The sequence below is a fragment of the Castor canadensis genome, chromosome 3, assembly GCF_047511655.1.
Source record: "Castor canadensis chromosome 3, mCasCan1.hap1v2, whole genome shotgun sequence".
NCBI lineage: Eukaryota > Metazoa > Chordata > Mammalia > Rodentia > Castoridae > Castor > Castor canadensis.
In genome coordinates, this window is record NC_133388.1 from 36,904,558 (window position 1) to 36,927,768 (window position 23,211).

A 23,211-nucleotide genomic window follows, 5' to 3' on the forward strand; every position below is an offset into this window, starting at 1 on the left:
TTTTCTGGCAGTAGGACTGTGGTATGAATGGGGCGAGGACAGGATTAGGGGATCTGACCAGAGACCCTATATTTGTCCCACTCTGTCCCATCACAGGGCAGGCAAAGGCAGTTTATTACTGAAGCTTTTTTTTGTCCTGGTGAATCAGGCTGCCTCAAGAAGGGGACACCTTGATGTAGTCTGGGGGCTCTCCTAAGTAGCCTGTTTTTCTTTTCTGCTGAATTCTAAACTACTTAACATTTTCATTGTGAGGAAAGGTGAGTCCAAAGAAAAGCATGCCACCAAGGAAAAGTGAGCAAGAATTTCTGCCCAAGATCCAGGCAGAGCAGGTCCAAGGCAACCACCTCACACTCTCTCTGAGAGGGAAGGCCCAGGACAAGGAGACACCGCTCCCCGCCTCATGCAGCCTAGCTTGTTACCTCCTTTACAGTCACTTGGACAACTCACTCCTGGGGTCACTCTGTTCCTTGGGGGTGGGAGAGGAAGGTGGGCAGGGATAAGATTGAGTAGGCTTCTAGGTTCTCTTGGAGCCAGTACTCACTGCCCTATTCCCTCATCTTTTAAATAAGAACTGTAAAAAGCAATAACCGTACTACCTAAAGTGTTGACTGGGGTAGTAGAGACATGGAAGTGAAAGTTTACTGTCAACAACAAGAAGCCTCAGGAAAGAGGCCCTGGATGCACTGAGCCCCCCTGGGGGGAGGCACACACTGTGTGGAACACAGTCCCTGCCTGCAGGCTGCTTAAATGTTGTGGGAAACAAAACACACTCAGCCTGAGGGACCAATATAGGCGGTGGACAATCTCCTGCCGGCTCTCCACTGCAGCTGCAGTATGCAGTCATGTGATGGTTTTAAAAGAGTCCCACAGCCTCTGCCAGTCAGGCACTTGGCATCCTCCACACTTGGGTAAATACCAAAGAGCACAATTACCGAATTGCATGGCAAGAGTATGTTTGTTTCTTTGTTTGTTTGTTTTGGTGATCCTGGGGAATCAAACCCAAGGCCTCATTCATGCTAGGCAAGCACCCTACCACTGAGCTACATGCCAGTCCTCAACATTTCTTAGCTCACATCCTACCCACACAAGATCTATTAAGCTTTAGTGCCTGTGACTTGAATGACAAAAAAACACTAATATAAATAATAATTATTACGTTATTTAAAATTATATTAGACTATTGAAGGTAGTTTTGATACGGTTAGGGAAACACAGCTGGAAAAAGAAAGCTCACCAGAGAGTCTCATGTCCAGCAAGCAAAGTTTAATGACAGGCTAAAGCTGCCAGGCTGCCCATGAGAGTGGTGCAGCAGCTGACTCTGAGGCAGGGAGGTTTTTATGTATGCTTTATATGAGAGAACGAGGAAGTGAGTGATGTGAAAAATTTACTGAGGTCGTTGGGGCAGAAATTTCTCAATTGAGCAAAGGGTCTCTGGTGCATATTTTCTGAGAACTGACGGTTGTTCTATTTGAGATGTGTTTTCCAGGAGCAGAGGGGTGGTTTTATCATTAACCAGGGGGCACCATGGAGATCAGAATGGAGATCCAGCTGGGCCCAAGGTGGAGGCACCTTTGCCTGCATATTTCTATTAGATACAGGGTCCACATACTGATATCCCACCCCCTCCCTGGAGAATGTTCCCTTCCACTCCTACCTTCTGGTGAATCACTGTTTTGGGGTGACCTCTCTAAACAGACTTTCTCACTTGTGCTTCGGTGGATCAGTTCCACCAGCACAAGGAGCCCCAGGCTCTGTGCTAATACCACCAGCTTGTTTGTGGGTGGAGGGGGATGTGGAGGAGCAGAATTCCTGAAGAAATAATTACTATGCAATCCAAAAGCTAAAGGGTAAATTTTTTTTCCAAGGGTGATCTGGGGTGAGGTGCAGCACCCTCTGAACATAGGAAGATCTATTCAGCTCTAGGAGGGGTGAACTTGGAGCACAGCCTAAAGAACACTGGGCAAGTATGCTGGGCGCCCCCTGGCAGAAGCACATGGTGCAGCAGGGGACCATAGGGGAGGCAGAATGTCTCCAGGACCCCTGCCTCTGCCTCTGTCTATTCAAAGCATGCCTTACCCCATCACAGGACGGCCATTGCCTTCTACTGCTCACAAGCAGCGGCAGCCCAAAATCTTGTAACTAATCTTGTCCCTTTCCAGACGGTCCCTGAAGGGTTCTCATTATTAATTATCCCGTGAAGCTCCCAGGGCTTTGTCTAACTGCGAATGAGAAAACAAGGGCTGGCATCACAGGCCAGTTGGTGGGAAGGAGCGAAGCCATTTGCCACAGAGCTCAGGGGAGAAGTGGGCTGGGGGAGTCAGGAACCTGCCAGCAAGGAGATTAGCTTCCCAGGGGTGAATGGCATGCAAGACTAGGTGGTCATTTAACATGTAAGGTCAGTCATGTCCTCCTGCCCATACGTGTCCACAAGGCCCTGCTTGAGCTTGTCACCTGGCCTCCTGCAGCTGTCCCCCGGCTCAGCCCACTCCAGTCATCCCTCCATTATGCTGGCGCATCCCTGCCTTAGGGTCTTGGCTGTGGCCCTTCTGTAGCCTGGAATGCTCGCTCCTTCAATTCTTTGCTCAAAACTCATTTTCTCAATAAGGCTTGTGATGGGCTGAATTGTCCCTCACCCCATTCATGTGTTGAAGCCCAAAGTCCTGTGTGATGATACTAGGAGATGGGGCCTTCAAGGAGGTGATGAAAGCAAAGTGAGGTCATACAGTGGGTCCTAATACACAAGGCTGGCATCCTTATAAGCAGAGAAGAGGGGCCAAAGCTATCTCTCAGTGTGTAAGCACTTGGGAGTTCCATGGGCACACAGAGACGGCAGCCACCTAGGAGCCAAGAGAAGAGGCCCGGAAGGAAAGCAGCTTGCCAGCACCTTGATGTTGGACTTCAGCCCCCAGAACTGTGGGAAACAAGTTCCTCTTCTTCACAGTGTCCAGCCTGGGGTATTTTATGGCAGCTCTGGAAGACACAAAGCTGACTCCCAGCCTATAACTATTGCTCTCTGCCCAGTCCACCCCTCCTGGGGTACCTAGACTCCCTTACCTGCTCTACTTTCTTATTTACCATAGCCCACTGGGCCTTTTAATACATTGCATAATTACTTTTTTCTTTTGTATATTATTTTCTGCTTCTCTGATAAAACATAAGCTCTATGGGGGTTTTGTTTTGCTTTTTGGATTTTTTTTAAGGTTTTTTTTTTCTGGTTGGATTTTTGTTGTTTTGGGGTTTTTTGGGGGGGATCAGTACTTGAATTTGAACTCAAGGCCTCAAATTTGCTAGGCAGGCACTCCACCACTTGAGCCACACAACTAGCCCTTTTTACTTTAGTTATTTTTCAGGGTCTCTCTTTTTTGCCCCTAGCATAATAAATAAGTAAATAAAGATGGAGAGCTCCTCCTACTGTTGACTCTTCAGTATCTAGGGTTACAGACTACTATGCTCAGTTTATATATTGACATGAGGTCTCACTATCTTTTTGCCTAGGCTGCCTGGAACCACAATCCTCCTAATCTCTGCCTTTTGAGTAGCTGGGATTGCAGGCATAAGACACATCTCCCAGATTGTTTTTGACAGGGTCTCGCTATGTAGCCCACGCTGGCCTTGAACTCGAGATCCTCCTACCTGAGCCTCCCAAGTCCTGGGGTTAGAGGTGTAGGCAGAGATTTTGTCTGTTTTGTTCACTGATGTATCTAAGTGTCTAGAACATTGCCTAGTACATAATGGACATTCACTGAACCTTTGCCAAATCAGTGATGAATCATCCTCCCAGGTGCAAAGGGAACATGGATAGGAGTTTTATTGATCTCAGAGCTGCTTGTCCCAGCTGGCAGAGGGTGAACAGTGGGCGGAGCAGGCATGGCCATGGCTGCAGGCAAAGTGTGACCCAGGAGGCTCAAGTCAAGCTACCTGGGTGATACTCCTCTCACCTGAGAGTCACTCTGATGGGAGGAGTCCCACATTGTGCTTAAAGAAGGAGCCAAGCCACTCCAGTGCAAGGAGAAAAACAGTCCAGGCCCGTGGCACATGTAAAGGCCCAGAAGCAGAAACTAACAAGGCCTACAGACTTGTTGTGTGATGTGAGAGTGGAGCAGTGGTCAGACAGCAAGCAGAGAGTCTACAGAAGGCGGGATCATGATGCTAAAATGGCCGAACTCACTTATTTAAGTCAGGAATCTGGAGCCCCTGAAGGACTTAAGCAGGGGAACAAGCGGATGAAATTTACTTGTTAGAAAGATCACTTGGGCAGCCACTGATGAGGAGCTGCTGGAGGCACGGAGGCCTCTTGGGGGAGGCTGTTCCACCAGCTCTGTATCCCTAAGACCTGTGCACAGGCAGTGAGAGTGGGCCTTGCCTGCAACCTCAGGGAAGAAAACCAAAACTCCACACCACAAGCACTTCTGCCAACCCTTCTACTCAGTACTCAGGCTCAAGTGGATCAAATAGCTGTGCTTTGTCTTTCTTTGGCTCTTAGCAAGAGAAGGGCTCGTTTGCAGGCGGATAGCCTTCAAAACACTCCAACCTCAGTCTTTTCCTTGAGACAGGCTGTTGCCATGACTACCGCTGCTGACCCGGCCTTCAGAAAGCAGCAGCTGGAGCCCAGAAAAGCTGCATGCGGTCCTGCTACTGCAGCCTATGATGCAACAGTCCATCCTGGCAGGTTGCAGATTGCCACACGCCCCCATCCCCCGCCCCCCAGAGTGATGGATTGCCTGGACAATTCTAGAAGCTTATCTCCACACCCACAACAATGATTCAACCAAGTGGTAGGCATAGGACCTGAGCTACAGGGCCAGATCATTCCCAGGGATGAATATCTGAGACCTCAAGAAAAAAGCCTCCTCCCCACTCTGGTGCCACACCAGGGCTTCCCGAGGCTATGTCCTCTCCTGGATGTTTGCAGTAGGAGAAAGCAAAGGCAAGCAGAGAGAGCCAGCGCTTCTGCGGCAGAGGGTCCCCACTGCCTCAGAGGCCCCAAGCCTCTGGGTTCTGTAGCTAACACTTGGATTCTGATTTCTCCCCAGCTTTGGGAGCTAGGATGCTCTGTGCTCATAGCGTACAGTGTCCGCTCCCAAGTGCATTCTTCCCACTTAGCTCCCATCCACCTGTTTGACCTGTCTAAAGGAATCACTTTCCCTCTGTGTGCCTTCATTGATGTAAGGGAGGGAATGGGGCTTTGCTCCAACTCTTTTCACTCCAGGGACTGTTAGGGGAGCAAGAAGCCACAGTGAAAAGCTTAATGTCAGGACAGGTCATTAGATTCAGGCATGATGGGAATGTTTTGTTAAGGAGGGTTGAGGGGACAGAGGGAAGTCCCCACAAAGCTGGCCTGAGGACTGGCCACTGTGGCCTGAGCTCCCCACGTCGCCTACCAAATGGCTCCTCCAGCACTGCCGGGCTGCTGCCACTGTGGAGAGGACAGCCCCAGCCCCAGCCCTCCTCACTTCCTGAGAATCGTCTGCTGACCTTAACCCTCTGTTCCTCAGCTCTGACCCAGGCTTTACCCTGAATGCTGAAAGGATCAAGCTCCACTGGGTGCATGTATTTGCATGTGCACATGTGTGTGGATACCCAAAGAGGCTCAGAAGGAAGTGGAAGGCTTTCAAACGAGTGACTTAAACATGTCGACTCTGATGTAGTGAGGCTGAACCAGGCCACCAACACCCATCATGCCTTCTCTCTGGTGCTCTCATCCCCAGCACAATGAAGACTGAGGGCTCGCCAAGGTCACCCCTAGTCAGTGCTCCAGTCCTCTCACCAACTTGTGGGGCACATTTACATTCGATGAGTATACACTTATAAATGAGGACTCCAGTGCTCAGCAATGATAAGTCATTTGCCCGAGTCACACTGCTCCTAACTGCTGAAACCAAACCCACTCACAGGGCTTCAGCTTCCTTTGCACCATAGCTCAGCTCTCAGTGCTGGGGGTGGAGTCTGGGAGTCACAGTCACTAGCATACATTGCACTGAGCAAGCAACCCTGTCCCTGAAGCCTCTCAGAGCTGGCAGTGTGGGCAGGGGCACCTGTGCTGAGTGGTGGGGTTTTCCAGACACTCCTGAAAGAGTTTTTCTGCCCACAGGTATCTCAAGTGGAGAGTCATGGTTTAGGATAAACACCAAAGGCCCCAGGATCTCCACAGGATTGAGTCATGAGCAGCTTCCCATTCAGTGCTGTGTCTGATATTCAGGACAGCACTGCAAAACAACAACAAAAACCCACTGTGGCAGGTAAACAGGTTGGAGGAATTTTGTTTTCTTCTCTCAGGGCAGATTCTAGGCTACTGGGACTCTTCTCCACTCCTCAGTGTTGCTTACAGTGTGTACCACAGATCTCTTTCATATCCACCAACATACCTTTTGTTCTTGGATGCTCATTGAACTACATTTCCCAAAATCCCACTTCCAGGCATAATGAAGAGAGGAAATCATTATGGCCAACTGAAGACTGTAACCCCAGTGCAATCTTGGAAGCCTCAGGTTGATCATAGAAAAGTGGCTGTCACATATCTTCCTGATGACATGTAAAGGATTCTGTACAATCAACCTGCACAAACAAGCAGGGTCCTGCCTCACCTGGTCACCACTGTAATCCCAGCACCATGACCAACAGTGCTTGGCATATAGTCTATATCATCCAACTTGAGACGCCACTGAAGATGTGGCACACCATTATTTTATGTCTCTTAGTGAAGAGACAAAAATGCTGCCAATTAAGCTATGAACTAGAACATTTATTTCATACTTATTGAAAAGAACTTTTGTAGATTTGGTTAGTCATAGATTTTTTTCATAAATCAACTGTGCATAATAAGACGGGAAATATAAGTGGAAAAAGTAGGCTAAGGTATTTCAGACTTCTCATTTGAAATCTGATTCCGCTCTTTCATTCAGCATTGACAATGACCACTTTTCTTTCACACACTGTCACCCTCAGTGGCATTCAGAGTGTTAGAGATGAAGCACTTCTCAAAGAGTCCACACGAGAACTGAGTGTCCCGTGTGCTGGGCTTGTAGTCAGCGCTACAAGTTTGTGGTGTGTTAGCTTATTTTGGACTCCTATAGCATGAATACTGCCAAGCCTGTCTGATTCACCACCTCCCCCACAACCTTGGATTCCTATAGGTCAAAAGCATGTTCCATAGTTATTTGGGGATTTTTTTCCAAGTTATTGATACATATTCTGTAATTTGGGGGAGCAGCACGGGGTTTGAACTTAGGGCCTCACACTTGCTAGGCAGGTGCTCTTACCACTTGAGCATCTCTACCAGCCTCATATTCTGCAAATTTTGATGTTGGAACTTTTGGTGTTCTCATAGGCAATGACAAACTCATTGAGACTGCCAAATTACCAAGAGCAATTGCAAGGTGCCATTCATTTGTGATACATCCCAATTTCAGGGATTTTGAGTTGCAAGAGGAAAATTAGAATTTTTAAAAATATGGTTGAAGATTCTCAATAAATATTCATTAAAGGAATGAATAGATGAATTCTAATTCCCAGTCTCTGATTGAAAATGCTTTGATCTTTTTAAGGAAAAGTCCTTCCATTTGAGCAGGTCACACAACTCTGTACTGATGATTAGACGGCTCTTGATGCAAATCAAAAAAGCTGAAAGAAATAAGGAATGGTAAATTCACCTAATGAGAAGTCCTGATACAGGGTAGATCCAGTGTTGGCAAGTTCAGTGACTCGGCAATTGAGGAAAGACCAAGGCTCCTTGCTATCTCTCTGCTCTGCCATCCTAGGCATGTTAGCTTGGCTTTTAGGCCAGTTGTCCTCATGGTCCCAAGGTGACCACATTAGTTCTAGTGTCATATCCAGACATGGAAAATGGAAATCCAGTGGAGACACAGGAATTGGATCTTGCCTATGACTCTTTTTTTTTTCTGATACTAGGGTTGAACTCAGGGCCTTCCATTTGCTGGGCAAGCATGCTACCACATTATCACTTGAGCCACTCTGCCAGTCCTCCTATTTGTGCTTCTCCACATAGCTGGAATGACAGATACACACCACACCCAGCCATTGTTTAAGATGGGCTTTTGTGAACTTTTTGCCCAGGCTGGCCTCGAACTGCAATTCTCCCAATCTGCCCATCCTGCTTATAGCTCTTTTTAAGTGAGAAAACCTGCCCTCTTCTCATCCCACTGGCAGCCTGGGTCACTTGCCTCTCCTAAAGCAATCTTTGGTAGAGAAGTTTACATGCTACAATTGGATTAGATCAATCAGGATTTATTCATGGCCTTAGAATAGAGTTTGACTGCCCTACAGGGGTGGATGTCTGGAAGTAAACTAAGATTCTACTCCTAAGGAAGAAGGGAATGGATGCAAGTGGCAAGGTGGGGGTTACAAATTTGATTGTACAGTAAAGTTGTTTCCAGTGTCACCTGCTATATCTATGTGTCATATTGTCAGGGAAACTAGCACCTACAATATATAAAGCAGTTTTGTGGTAGACCTATGGGTAGGCTGATTTAGCAATATTCCCAACTTCTTTCTCTTGCTACCAACACCACAGACTAGAAAGCAATGTAAACAAAAATCTTCTGGGAGTTGGGGAAGGTTTTCCCCAAAAATGGCTCAGAGTGCTAACATTGCCTTTTATCTCCTTCCCACCCTCTCCCTGCCTTGAGTGCAGACGTAATAGCTGGACATCTTTTGGCCGTGAGAGAAAGGCCATGAGAATGGCAGAGAAGCTGGCCCTAACTTCTGTAAGTGACAAGTTAGGTGAGAAAAAAATGAGCCTCTGTGTGACTTGGGCTTTCTGTTACTTGGAGCCAAATTCCATCTGAGCTTTTTTTTTTTGCAGTACCAGGGCTTGAATTCAGGGCCTTTACCTTAAGCCACTCCACCAGCCTTTCTTTTCTTTTTTTTTTTGATGAATTTTTTTTTTTTTTCTTTTCTGAGATAGGGTCTCACAAACTATTTCCCCGGGCTGGCTTCAAACCACGATCCTCTTGATCTCTGCCTCCTGAGTAGCTAGGATTATAGGTGTGAGCCACCAGCACCCAGTATCCAAGTATTCTTGATCATTTCAAATGTAGGGGGCTAACTTCTTGCCAAGAATGATTAGCTCATCTTTGGTCTTACCTAGTGAAACATAGCAAAACTGAAAGAAATGCGCACCCTTCTTGGTCGCATGCCTGTGCTTGAATAAACAATGTGATTTTTAGTTGGGCATGGTGGTGTACACCTTCAGTTCCACACTCAGGAGGCAAGGGCAGGAGAATCTCAAATCTGAGGCCAGTCTGTGCAAACTGGTGAGACCTTGCCTCAAAAATAATCTATGATGTTTAATCTGCAGTATCTCTGCAGAAAATGTTTAAGACAATGTATGCATTCTGTGAGAGTTAATTTGGTTAAAACTAAGTAGTGTAATCTGTATGTGCCCATTCCACAAGACATAAACTGCAAAACATTACAATAACCTGAATGTGAAACTCAGAGTTTCTTATGTGACCATGACATGACAGCCCTGGCATCCCTAGTGAGGTGCTAGTGTCAATCTGTGTATTAAAACTAAGGAAGAAGCTGATGTGGTAGCTCACACCTATAATCCTAGCTACTAGGGAAGCAGGACTGTAAAGATTATGGTTTAGACCAGCCCAGGCAAAAAGTTCCTGAGACTCCATCCCAATCAATGGCTGGGCCGGCTAGTGTGCGCTGTCATCCCAACTATGCAGGAAGCATAAATAGGAGGATCACGGCCCAGGGTTGCCCTGGACACAAACCAAGACCCTGATTTGAAAAATAACTAAAGCAAAATGAAAAAGAAAAAGAAAATGGGCCAGTGGTGTGGCTCAAGTGATACAGCACCTGCCTAGCAAACACAAAAGCCTGAGTTCAAACCCTAGTACCACCCCCCAAAAAAACTAAGGAAGACTTCACTGTCTTCTTTTTCTTTTTGTCTTTTACAGAAGAAAGCCATTTAAGAAAAAGTTCTACCATTTTCTTCCATGTTCTCCAAGTAGGTCATGGTTGCCTCCCCTTTTTGGAGACTGCTGGAGCAGTCTGGGAGAGGCAGTTAGTAATGCATCAAGGTGTAAGTGCTATTGACAGCTGAAAGCAAAGTCAATGAAAAAGTGCTGCCATTCATTCCTGGGAAGAGGACATTCTTCCAGGGAGAAAAGGCCTAATGTGTATACCAGAATTAGAAGAGGGTCTTGAGAGTATCCATAGATAGTCACACGTGATGTTTCAATCAACGGCAGTGACCCAATAAGATGATATTGCCTAGTGACGTCGTGGCCGTCTCAGTTTGCGTAAGTACCTCTGTGATGCTTGCAGAAAGATGCGGTCACCTGCAGCAGCAACAGCCCATCATGGTGTGGTGCACAGCTAGTCTCACACCCTCATTTTGTGAAGAGGAGGCTGCATATCTTGATGCAATCATTGATTCTTCAGCACCATCCACGCCTCTAGGCTCCCAGCCCATTGGCTGCCTCCTCCCTGCAAGGTTACTTTTGTTCCCTGGGACATTGGATTTGGGGATGGGAGGAAGGGCAATGAAGGGAGCAGGTCAAGAGCACACTGGCCTGGCAATTTTGGGGGCAGGAAGAAAAGGCCTGGTTACTTTTACAAAGTCATTAGGAAGAGAAACTCCAACCTTAGAACCTCCTCCGTGTGGCTCAAGTGGTAAAGTGCCTGCCTAGCAAGTATAAGGCTCTGAGTTCAAATCCTAGTACCACCAACCACCAAAAATCAAGAAGAAAGAAAGAACCTGCTTGCTTGGACAAGCCAGGATTCTCAGGAGACTGTCCGCTGCCAAGCAGCTGAGTCAACACCTTAAGAATTCTTGATAAAAGAGATCTGAATGAGGGCTGGAGGTGTGGCTCAAGCAGTAGAGCTCCTGCCTGGCAAGTTCAAAGCCCTGAACCCAGTACAGTTTAAAAAAAAAAAAAAAAAACTCAATGGAGATTCTTAGGTCTTGAAATTTCAGGGGGATCAGTATATTAATTGAATGAATGAATGGAGGAATTGCACTTAAATTCTTACCTTTTTTTTAAAGAGTGCTAGAAAGGACTCAGCTTGAGCTCACAAGCCTGAACTCCCACTTCCAAGCTACTTGACCTTAGTAAGTCCTTCATCTTCAGTGAATTTGTTTTCTTTCTATAAATCAAGGAAAGGGGTACTGCGAGAACACAAAAGAAAAATCAGTGTGAAAGCACCTGGTATATAATGGGCTATTAATACAATGGTTGAAGGGGAGTCTTTTGTTTCCTATCTTAAAGGCGAGAACAACTGGGAGGTTCACCACCAATCACAGAATTTCAGTGTCACAAAGCCCTCCCTGTTCTCCAGCAGCCTCCACTTTCCCAAAGGAATGTGCTGGCAGGCTGGGAGCCTGCTGCCATCTGCTGGGAAGAAGGAGGAAGTGAACACTAAATCTCCCCTTAACATGGGGGAATGGGGGAATTGTGTGTGTGTGTAGGGAGGGAGATAGTAGAGAAGAAGGAAGGATAGGGACCCAACTTCCTCTCAGCTGTGGCCCTCTCATCCTTGAACACAGACATGGCTATCCCCATTGACCAACAATTTGTCAGAACCGGATTCAATTGGCTTTTCTTTTTAAAAATGATGGGTTATTATTCAGCTTTAAGAAAGAAATTCTAGTACACACGTCTGCACAGATGAACCTTGAGTACATTAAGCTAAGTGAAATAAGCCAGGCAGAAAAGACTAATATGGTATGGTTCCACTTATATGAAGTAACTAAAGTTGTTACACTCATACAGAAAGTAGAATGGTGGTTGCTGGGGGTGGAGAGTTATCATTTAACGGATACAGAGTTTGAGTTTTGTCCAAATGAGAAAGTTCTGGAGATGGCTGCACAGCGATGTGAATATACTTGACATTATTGAATTCATACTCTTAGAAATGGTTAAAATGATGAATTTTATATCATGTGCATTTTACCACAATAAAAACCCAGGAAAGGATAGGGACACGCACACACAACAGAATTACCACAAATACAGTCTCAGAAACCAGGGTGACTTGACAATGGACATCTTCCCTTTACCAGAAAAGTCTTTCAAGTGACCATGATTAGTTACAGTGACCTTTGCTTTGAGGTGACCAATCAGTTACATTTCCTGTTCTCATCTTCAGGCCAGAACTTTCTATTTTCACAGACAGTTTTGAGGAAGGCATGGCGTTGTGTACAACTGAGCCAGAGTGTCCTGCCTGAGACCTGTCTGTCCTTGATCATGGGTGACAAAGGGGCTACAAGTCCTCAGATTATAAAACTCCAGAGCCACAAGGGCTCTGAGCAGACTTGTGAGATTAAAAAGACTTTTCTTCTACCTAATAAAAAATTACAAACTCAGAAAACATTTAAAATAGTGACTTCAAAAGCCACAGAACCAGCAAGCAGCAAGCAGAGCCCTGTCCTTTCTTGTCAGGGTCTTCCTCCCAACCCCTTCGGCAGTGGCAAGTTCCTCCCCATGGTGTCTTTCATATGGAGGCAGTGCCCAGCAAGGCGGAAGGTTCTTGTGAACCAGCCATAACTGTGCCAGGTTAACAGGGGCAGGGTGAGTCTGTGCACAGCAGACTCGAAGGCTGGAACAGGTGTCAGGTTGTCCAGACTCACAAAGCCCTTATCTTCAGTTAGCTTCATGCCTGACTACATGTCTCCTGAGCCCTAATGTTGAGTCTTTTGCCTTTGAGCTCCCCTGGACCACCCCAACTTTTCTGCCTGACAACCAAGTGTCACCCAGAGGCAAAGCCAGAGACAAGGATTGATGGTATTTAGACATCTGGTGACAGGCGCAGGTCGGATTCACCAGAAGGGGATTTCATTTATTAAGAACCCCACACTCAGCAGAGCACAGTGGCTCACACCTGTGAGGTGGAGTTTAGGAGGATCACAGTTCATGGCCAACTTGGGCAAAAAAAGTTAGTGAGATCCCATCTCAACAAACAAGCTAGGCATGGTAGAGCGTGCCTGTGATCCCAGGATCAAAGACAGAGGCCGGCCTGGACAAAAATGTGAGACCCTATCTGAAAAATAATTAAAGTAAAAAGGACTGGGGGTGTGGCTCAAGTGCTGGAGTGCCTGCCTGGCAAGCACAAAGCAGTTCAAACCCTAGTACCATGAAAGAGAGAGAGAGAGAGAGAGAGAGCGATCCCTATCCCCCAGGATTCCTAGGTGTGGAGTGTTTCCTACTTTTCACCTGAGTACCTTTGACTCAGCTGGAGTGGTGGAGCTGGTTTTTCTGGGTCAGAGGAGTTGTTAGCCATGAGTGGAAGCCCAAGTCCAGGGAAGGGAAGAGGAGGTGAGAAGAGTGAGCATGGTCAGGAAATCAGAATGAGGATGTTAGCGCAGCACTTATTACCCCTGCCAGTGTTGCTCTAGGTGTCTGGGAGAGGCTCCTTCTTACCAAGATGCAAAACCAACCTCCCCTAAAACCCTGCAAAGGACTCCTCCACCCCTGCTCACCATGGGTAAGTGAGAAAAGAGAAAGTCAGTTGCTTTTCCCCAAAAGCCCCGAGGTTCCTGACTTTGGGGTGTCTTTGTTGCTTCATCCTGGTCAGGTTCCATGGGCTGCTGGATTTTACCTGAAGTCTCTAATGGCTGCAATAACTGCTTTCTGGTGAGATCACATAGGACACCGTGAGACTGGAGCAAGTGTCTGGCCCCCCCACCATCATGCACTGTGGGCTTCAAACATGGGCTCCCTAGATCATACTGAGCTGGGTGGGATGGATGGGTTGGGGGCAAGAATTACATCCCTCCAGAGATGGAGAGGGGCAGTGGGTCCTTCCCAGGGGTAGGGAGCTGGGGGACAACTCAGAACCCCAGGACCTCTTAGAACTCTTGCCTCATCCCTTAACATGTCATTAGAACCAGGCTGACCACTGAATGATACCCCCCAGGTCACTTATGACCACGAAAGGAGGAGCAATCAATTGTGCTGGGGAAACAGCACACACAGGACAGTCCAGAGCATGGTGCTAATCATCCTTGCTCGACAAGGACACAAATCAAACCACAGGGGAATCCAGGCATTGCCATTTCTCACTAATTCCTGGCTCTCCTGTTTATTATTACTAAACAAAGGCACCAACTCATCAAAGCAGATAAAACTGTCCATTTCTGGTGGAGACACTGAAACGAGCAGGCCATAAAACTAGGAAACCTTTGCCTATTTCAGGCTGTTCCACTGGTATAGTCAGAAGAAACTCATGCTGATAATCTTTGTTATACAGGGATACGCAGAACCTCAGGGTAGGAACACAGATTTTTCGGTTAATTATTAAAAAGTCACTCACAGGAGGTAAAGCAGTGGTGAGTTCTTCCTGTGTAGACAAACAAGTGTGGGAGCAGGCACTAGAGAGACTACAGTTCAAAATTTGGCCTGTAGAGGGCAGCATCTCTCTGGCAATGACTACACTGCATACTTAGGTGATACTGCAGGAAACGCATTTAATGGACCAAGGAATAAGAGTTTTAATTTTTTTTTAAATCAAATCAATATATCTCCAGTAAGCAATTTCCACCGCTACATGTTTTCTTATAGGGATGCTTCTCTTTTTTAAAGTACCATGCTAGGTACATAGTAAGCTTTTAATAACTACACACTTATGGATTGATCAGTTAGTTAAAGATAACCCAGATTTGCCTGAGGCATGAAAAATGCAGACTGAGAAGGGAAGGAAATGAACTAGGGATTGATGAGTGTGCATGAAAAAGCACTGCTATGGTTTGAGTGTCTGTCCCTTTCCAAACTCACGTTAAAATTTAATTGTATTAAGAGGGGGGACCTGAGTCAGATATGGGTGGCTCACACCTGTAATCCTAGCTACTCAGGAGGCAGAGCGCAGGATGATAGCAGTTCAAGGCCAGACTGGGAAAATAGTTTGTGAGACCCTATCTCGAAAATACCCAACAGAAAAAGGGCTGACAGAGTGGCTCAAGTGGTAGAGTGCCAGCCTAGCAAGCATGAGGCCCTCAGTTCAAACCCCAGTACTACCAAAAAAAAAAAAAAAAGAGAGAGAGAGAGATGAGACCTTTAAGAGATTTAAAGCCTGGCTGGCTTCATGAGGAGATTGATGTGATCATTACAGGACTCTGTTACCATGGCAGGGGATTCAGGGGATTCCTTATAAAAGGATGAGTTGCCCCTCCTCTTGCTCTTTCCTGCCCTCTCTTTGCCCCAGGATGACAAAGCAAGAAGGCCCTTGCTGGATGTCGGCAGGGTGATATTGGACTTCCCAGTCTCCAAAACTGTGATTTTTCTGCTCTTTCTATACTACCCAGTTTCCCGTGTTATTTCAACACAAAATGGATTAAGACAAGCACTTTGTTTTCTGGTTAGTAGCTTACCCAGGAAAACTAAATGCATTTGAAAATGTCCTCAAGCTCTTTCTCCAAGAGCAAGACATTATTCATTTAATTCTTTAAAGATAAATAAAACCAGTATTCTTGGTCTTATGAATCTTCCTTCTCATGTCAAAGTTCATTATTAGATATTATTAGATACACAAGTTCCAAGTTTAGCAGGCTTATACATATTTAAAGCTTTTACATTTATGCTCAAACGTGTTGAGCCAACTAGACTCTACAGACTGACTACAGCTATCAAAATCCATCTCAAGCCCCCACTGAGGAGGGAACATGAAGAGCAGGGCAGCCCAGCTGGCCTTGGCTAGCCAAGCAGACGTGCAAATGTTCCCTGGGCCCTGCTCTGTCTGTTGGGACTTGTCCTGCAGCTATCTGTCCATCCCTCAGAGCATCATGGTTTTCTAAATAGCAAAGAATGGGCACCTTTAATGCCACCAGTGTCTCAGAGCACCCCGATTCTAGGTAGATCCCTTTTCTTGAGAGACTGATAAGCTCAGGCAGCTTCGAAGTGTGGGTTCCTAAGGCTGTCACAGGTGAGGGACTCACTCCACAGTTCTTGGCCTCTTAAAGGGTGGTGGTCTTCCACAAAAGCTGCAGATTGGTGTAACAGATTCACCCCTAATGACATCGGGCTAGCCAATGGCTACTGGTTCCCTATAGCCAGGTTCATGGTTGTATTGCTTCAGTGGTTGAAGCCTCTGCAGGAAGGGAAGGAAGCCAGGCAACAAAGCTGGGAGGGAGATTTCTGTGTCCTCACAACCAGCAGGGCCACTGAAGCCAGAGGCAGCTGCCTCTCTCTCTGACTGTAGACAGCACAGGAGTCTGGGCCACCATCTTCCACTCCTGAGCTTGCTGTGTGTCCCCTGGGAGTGCTGCAGTGTTGTTGCTGGACCCAGCTTTCAGTCAAGGCCCTGGAGGGACATGATAGGGTTCCACACCTCTCACAGGGTGCTGGGCTACATGTAGGTGGGCTCACCTAAGGAGGATGGGAGCCCACCGGTGGTCCCGCAGCCAGGGCATTTGATGGTGTGGGATGCAGTTCTAGGATTCTCTCTTCCCTTCCCCAGGATGTGGAATAAATAAGGGGCCTTGGCTAAGGAAGTTTGCAAGTGCCAGAAGCAAAGAGAGGGTCAGGAAAGCCTGGGAGGGGGAGTGTCAGCTGGGGAGGAGAGCCCCACCTTGGGGAGGTGAGGCTATTGATCAGGGGCAGAGCAGGAGAGTCACAGAGGCATGGTGGGCACCAGAGAGGCTGTGGGTTTTAGACTGTAGATAGCCCTCCTTACCCCATTGTGTGACCAACAAAGGTCACATACCACCAGACCTCCCATCACCACAACAAGCAGGCAGTGCCCAGCACCGGGCCCATCTGGACCTGGTACAGACACAAGAGCAGGGATATGGCTAAGGGAGATGGCACCCCTGTGTCTTTTGAGGGTGAGGCTGGCGCTTGGTGGCACTCTGGTAGAGAGGAACCAGGGGAGTCAGCCCTCTCTCTGCCACCCCACTGGGGAAAGACAGGAGGCAGGGGAGGAGCATCCATCACTTTCCACCCCGGGGAAGTGCAGAGGAGGCTCCAGGTTGGTTGGCCATGATGTGGTAGATGGACTCCCGGAAACGCTGGTCTCGGCTCAGACGCTTGGCTACCTCTTTCAGCTCCTCTATGTTGTTGGCTTCCAGTTGGGAGGTCATAAAGGACTGGGATGGCTTCACTGGGAAGACAGAGCCCACCACCTCATGAATGACCTCCCCTCTTCACCAGGCCTTGGCCTTGACCCTGAGCCCAGCCTTCTCCCTTGTTCCCATTGCTATATGCTACCAACCTTCTCCCAGCACTTCCTACCCGTGGACTTCCACGATCTTCTGAGAAACCCAAGGCCTGAGAATCCACGAGAGCTGGTGGTAGTGCCAGGTTCAAGGCCACACTGTCCAGCCTCAGAGCTGGCCCAGCCCTGCTTGCTCCCCACTCCGCCAATTTTTGCCTTGTCACCTACAGCCTGTGCCCGTGGGACCCCCACGAGGGCAGCAGCCGGCCACACTCACTGTCGTTCCAGGAGATGCTGGACCGGCGCCGGTGGAAGCGGCAGCTCTTAATGCGGCGGGTGGCTGCCTTGTGGATGTAGACCGAGTTCTTCATGATGACCGGCATCTTGGCCTCCAGCTCTGCATTCCGGATGCACTCCTCAAAAAACCCTGCGATGGCACAGTCAGAAGGGCAGGAGGACTACATCCTTCCCTGGGCCCTGTCCCTCCCCTCCCAAGGATTCTGGCGGGTGGAGTAGAAATAGGCTGGTCCCATCCCTTAGAGACCAGAGAATCTTTGCACCTCAAACCACAATCTGCTGCCATCCCAGGAGCAATCTGCTGAGCTCTGAGCTTTTACAAGGGGGAAGAAGTCTCAAACCCTCACCCCAGATCCAACTGCTGTATGGAAGCAGCAGCACCAAGGGTACCCCTGCAAGCAGGGGTCAGGAGCAGAAACCCCAGCAATGACCATCTCACACACACAAGGCCCTGCCCCATGCTCCAGCTTGGCTGGGCTTCAGGGCTGGAGGGTTCAGGGAAGGACCCAGGAAGGAAGCTCACTTTTCAGATGGCTCACATCCGCCCGCATCCTTTCCTCCTTCTCCTTGTTCCGCACCTTGGAGTTGAGCCCTTGTTCCAGGCTCCGCAAGGCCCCCTCTGCCTCCCGCAGACGCCTCTCCAGGTCCATGCGGACCTTCACCTCAGCCTGAGGAGGGAGGTAAGCCAGAGGGAAGTCAGATCCCCAGGGGCTCAGGGAGCAGTTGCCATCTCCCCAGAAGCCTTCCCTGATCACCCTGGCTCAATGGGCTTAAATGGAAGCTTCTACATTCTGCCTTTCTATCTCGCCCCTGCTCTCAGCAGTCATCTTATCAATGATGGGCACACTGCTTCCTCTCATGGTGGCTTCATGCCCTGTACCTGGACAACTAGTCAGATTGGCAGGGAGGATTTGGGCAGTTAGCCTGCTAAGTGCAGGGATGGGCAGGAGTCCCAGGAGTGGGGAAGGACTCTGGGCAAGAGTGCCTCTGGCAGGCCAGCGCACCTTGAGCTCCTGCTCGGCCTGCTGCTTCTCTGCTGTCAGCTCCTGCAGCGAGTTCTGAAGCGCCTGGGACTGACTGGAGTAGAACTCCCGCTCCTCCTCCAGGGCCCGCGAGCGCTCCTCGTTCTCCTTCATCCTGCCAGCAGGAGAGGCCCTTACTCGATGCTCAAGTGCCAAAGGGGGGGCTGCCTGAGCTCCCAGAACTTTCTGGGTCCAGTCACCCAGGTGACGAGAAGGATGGTGTGGACAGTGATGGGAGCCCTAGGCTTAGAGGTAGAATCCTGGAGTCCTGGGTCCAAGGTTTGCCAGTTCTGTGACCTCAGAGAAGTTCTGTGACAGCTCCGAGGCTCAGTTTCCTCATAGGTAGGAAGAGGCAAGGGAACCTGCCCGGCTGCTTATAAAGCACTGTTCTATGGACCCAATGATGTTCTGTATGGTTCATTATCGCAAAAGATAATTGTCAGCTCAGCTTTGCAGAACAAAGATTCTCTTCTCATTTGCCTTCTGGGGAAACTGAGTCCTGACCCATCTTGCCAGTGCCAGCTAGAACTTGAGCCCAGTGATCCAGCCTGAAGAAAGTTACCAGCCCCTAGATCTCGAAGGTCTTACCGCTTCTCGGCCAGGAGCTTCTCTGCCAAGAGCTGTTGCATCCGCTCCTCAATCTGCCTTAGGTTGCTATGGAGACCCCCATCAGCAGGTGGCTGCTCACACTGACTGACTATAGACTGCGGCTGGTTCTTACCCTCTTCCAGCATTTCTAGGGTTTTCTTCTTCTCTATGGAGAGTTCCTGGCACAAAGATAGGAAAAGAAGAGAAAGAGCCTAGTTTACCTTCTCCAACATGGCTGACTCACCAACCTTTCAATTCCAGGAAGTTCCTCTTTGAGGAACTCTTGAGATGTCTTATTCCAAGATTTTTCTCACAACATGGCAAGGTTACTCCTCAGTCAAGGGAGCCAAGGTGGATCCCAGTGTGGCTTCCAGTGGATATGACATCTATTAGAACCAGGTCCCAAGGCCCAAGGGTTGCATGTCCTCTGGGTGTCCTTATTCCTTCAGGGGACAATGGGTAGATATATTGGACTAATATGAAAAACACCAAACAGAACCAATCATAGAGCAGATTTAAGTGTCCTCTGCATTTTTCAGCTGAGATCTTACACTACACAGAAATTCCAGAGTTAAAACGTCATGGGAACCACCTCCCATGACATGAAGCGGGGAAAGATAAATAAGGACCACAAACAAAGCTGCAGCAGCCAAGGGAGACTAGAAACCCTTGCAGCCTTCAAGGCAATTCATGGATTCAGCAAACACACATGGGTCACACACACACACACGCTGAGCTCACTTCAGGTGCTGGGCTTGGAGAGACCATCAAGACAGGGTTCAGTGAAGTCCACGGTTTGGAAAACACAACCTAGAGTGTTCGTCCCATAACAGATGTGCAAAATGCTGTGCGAGCCCAGAGCTCAGAGCAAGTACCTGTCTAGAAGGATCAGAGAAACTTAACTAAGGAGATATTTGAGCTGAATCTTAGAAGGATAGATAGGAGTTCTCCAGGCTGAGAAGATATGGAAAGGATATACTTTGCAGAAGGTACAGTATGGGCAAAGGTATGGGGATGACAGAGCTTCTCTCCAGGTGACATGAGTTCGGTGGTTGAAGCAGGGGTTGAGGTGTCCTCAAGGGGCAGCAGGGGAGGAAAGGCTTAAGCCAGAGTTTGCACTTGCATACCATGCTAAGGACTGTGCACTTTGACCTTTCACACACCACTTCCTCCTCCTCCTCAGTTTCTGTGGCATCAGATGAAGGTGACCTGGCAGTTGATCCCTCTTCATGCTCAGTTTTACCCAGGAGCAGTCAAGTGAGTGACCACAAGAAGGATGTGGTGTGTGGCTCCACTGCCCACCCTAATCAACCCTCCATCTACTATAAAAATACAAGCACCAGAGAAAGTGGGTTTCCTGGGGCCACTGGTCATCACAAGGACAAGGTAGAATTTACCCTCTGGGTCTGGGAACGACCAGTTCCCGCTCTGGGCCTCATGTATCAGCTGGAGTTCCTAGCTATCCACAGAGGAGATCCTTTAGATTAGTATCTCTTCCTGCACACTCCCCTTTACAGAAACTCCCCTGGGAAACACTAGTTAAAACCAGAATCACGGGGCCCAATCAACAAGCCTGCCTTCCAGGCAATCAGCCCACCAGTGGCTCCTCACCTCCAGTGTCTGCTGCAAGGACTCGGTGAGGTGCCTCAGTTCCTTTTTCTCTTGTTCAACACCTTTTAGGCATCTGGCGGTAAGCTCTAGCTCCCTGTGGGGACAGAGGGCTGGATATGACAGTGCCCTCCCTCCCAACCTCTGCACGTAGACACACTTCCACTGCATTTCCTGATATGGCACAGAAGGTTCTTGACGGCAGTCCTCTGCAACCCCAGGCCCCTAAAGCAGCTGCAGTGTCTGGACTGAAAGGAGAGCCTTGCCAAGTGTGGTTGAAGTCACTTGCTTCAGGTGCTCACGCATCTGTCAGGTAGGGCCACCCCACAGGCAGAGAGAAATCTGGAGAAACTGAGGGACCCAACCCACCCCTGTCTTCCCTGGTCAGCATCTGCTAGAACTCACACTCACTGTGACATGGGACATGGCTAAGGCCCCTCTCTGGGGTGACAGACTCCTTTTGCCTTTTTTCCTTCCTTTCTTCCTTCCTTCCTTCCTTTTTCTTTTCTCTCTTTCCTTTTTTCTTTTCTATTTGCTTATTTTTAAAAGTTTTTTTGAGACAGTCTCACTCTGTAGCCCAGGCTAGCCTCAAACTTGTGACTTTCCTGTCTCTGCCTGGGAATTACAGTTACAGAATTACAGTAATGCTGGGATTACAGAATGAGCCACCTTGCCCAGCTCTCCTTCCACCTTAACAAGTCTTGGCCACCACAGGCTTTTACACCATTTTTCCCTCCTCCTGTTTGGAATGTCTTTCCCTTCTCCTGCTCAAATTTCCAACACCAACTTTCAGACCCAGCTCCATCTAGTCTCTGTTTGAGTCAAACGATTGTACACATATCTTAATTCCTATGACACGGGAAGTCTGCACAATGCCTCTGGGCCTGACTATAGATTATTGTGTTAATGTTTCTGGGTATGAATCTGGTTTTTCCCAGACTCATCCCAACTAGATGGTTAGATCTCAAGAGAGGGGACTTATTTTCTATTGAAGTGTCCAGCACAATTTTGGAAACTGAGTTGATTTCCTTTTTGATAAAATTCTTTGAGTTCCTCCCTCCCCCAAATACATATCTAATTGATTTCCTTTTATAAAGTTGTAAGAAACTTTTTTTTCTGGGCTATCACTGATGTTCAGTGATGATGACAAGAATGATGACATCTATACCATTGACACCACCCCAAGCAGTAGTCTCCAAATTCCTGGATAGACTGCGTCTAAGTCACTTTGGGTACTTTCTTTAAAAATATAGATTTGGAGGCCCTGCCTTCATAACGCTATAATGTGTAATATATAACTATAAAGTGTGCAAACAATACTTAGGACTAAAGATCCCATGTGACTTCAGTAGCCAAAATGTGAAAGGACTGTGCAGGAGAGACAGAGGAGGTTGGGGTATTGGCTAACAGCACCTCTAGGCCAGGCCTTTGTTCCTGACTGAGCCTGGGTTGGGGGCTGTCATGGAGACAGGAGGGGCCTGTTGCTTGGGAGGATGCCATTTTGCACTCACCCCCACCTCATGCTGAACTTCACACCATTTCAAGACATCATTATCTATGGCAGAAATGTCCCATTTTTGGGGAGAGGTATCCACAGCTTCTTCTGGGCACACCCAAGGCCTGAACCATTGGGAAAAGTGGTATCTCCTGGGGGGAAGCCTCTACTATATGCCTTAAGTTGGGGCACCCCTTCTGCACCCCTCCTGGGGCCCTCCACCACCTCTTGATCTGTTCTTGCTCCACTCTCAGTTCCTGCACCACCTCCTCAAACTGCTGCTTCTCAGCCTCCAGCACCTGGTTCAGGCGCTCAAGCTCCTAAAGAGAACCAGAGAAAAAAAGGTGGGTGTGGGGAGGAGGGAGGGACCACTGAGGCCAGGAGTCCCCCACTAGTCCAGGGAACACTCTGGGATTTGGCTCAGTCTGGTGCATAGGCTGGGCCAGATTTGGAATTAAGTCCCAAGGAAGACTGGCCCCACTCAGAGACACACAGTCTCAACCAACCCACAATCTGCAATGAACTTGGCCTATTAAAACAGTCAGCAAGCTGAAAGCAGGACTTAGAAATGATCAGGACATGGGGCCTGTGACAAATGTGATTATAACTCTGATGTCTGCTCTGCTGGGAAACTCCAGTGACAAACACCCTAAAGTGAAGCGGTTAACTTTCAAGACTGGATCAAAAGGGAGAAGTGTGCATTTCCATTACAGATCCCCAGAAGTAGCAATGAAAAGCCATTTGCAAACCAAAAGTCAGCAAAGAAGGTACCAAGTCAGGTGGGTACCACTTCCCTTTACTCAGCCCCAAGTATGCAGGAGAGCCAGAAAGCTCAAGACAGGCACTTGGGGGCCAGGCCAGTCCCTTCAGGAAAGTCTCAGTGGCTCCCCAGCATGTATGAGCCTTCAGGGGTCCTATTATCCTGGGGTTCAATGGCAAGTTTATTGGGGGTACACTTTATGTGAAGTTTGGAGTGAAGCATTTTTGTGACAAATTCTTTGTTCCTCCTCATTTGGGAGGATATTATCTCTACATCCACTTTCTCACCTTCCAAGTCCAAATTATTTTGGACTTGTGATT

General features: G+C 48.1%; 1 protein-coding gene across 1 annotated transcript in view; it reads right to left on the reverse strand.

The window, feature by feature from the left end:
- Positions 1-6,727: 6,727 nt before the first annotated feature.
- Positions 6,728-23,211, reverse strand: part of Plekhd1 (pleckstrin homology and coiled-coil domain containing D1) — a 45,795-nt gene continuing 29,311 nt past the window's right edge. The window contains exons 7-13 of the mRNA XM_020163132.2: positions 22,357-22,451; positions 20,640-20,733; positions 19,029-19,207; positions 18,423-18,555; positions 17,942-18,086; positions 17,399-17,548; positions 6,728-17,067 (exon numbers count right to left, since the gene is read on the reverse strand). Coding sequence (XP_020018721.2) covers positions 16,898-17,067; positions 17,399-17,548; positions 17,942-18,086; positions 18,423-18,555; positions 19,029-19,207; positions 20,640-20,733; positions 22,357-22,451 — 966 coding nt within the window. The 3' untranslated portion in view covers positions 6,728-16,897. The remainder of the gene's footprint in view (positions 17,068-17,398; positions 17,549-17,941; positions 18,087-18,422; positions 18,556-19,028; positions 19,208-20,639; positions 20,734-22,356; positions 22,452-23,211) is intronic.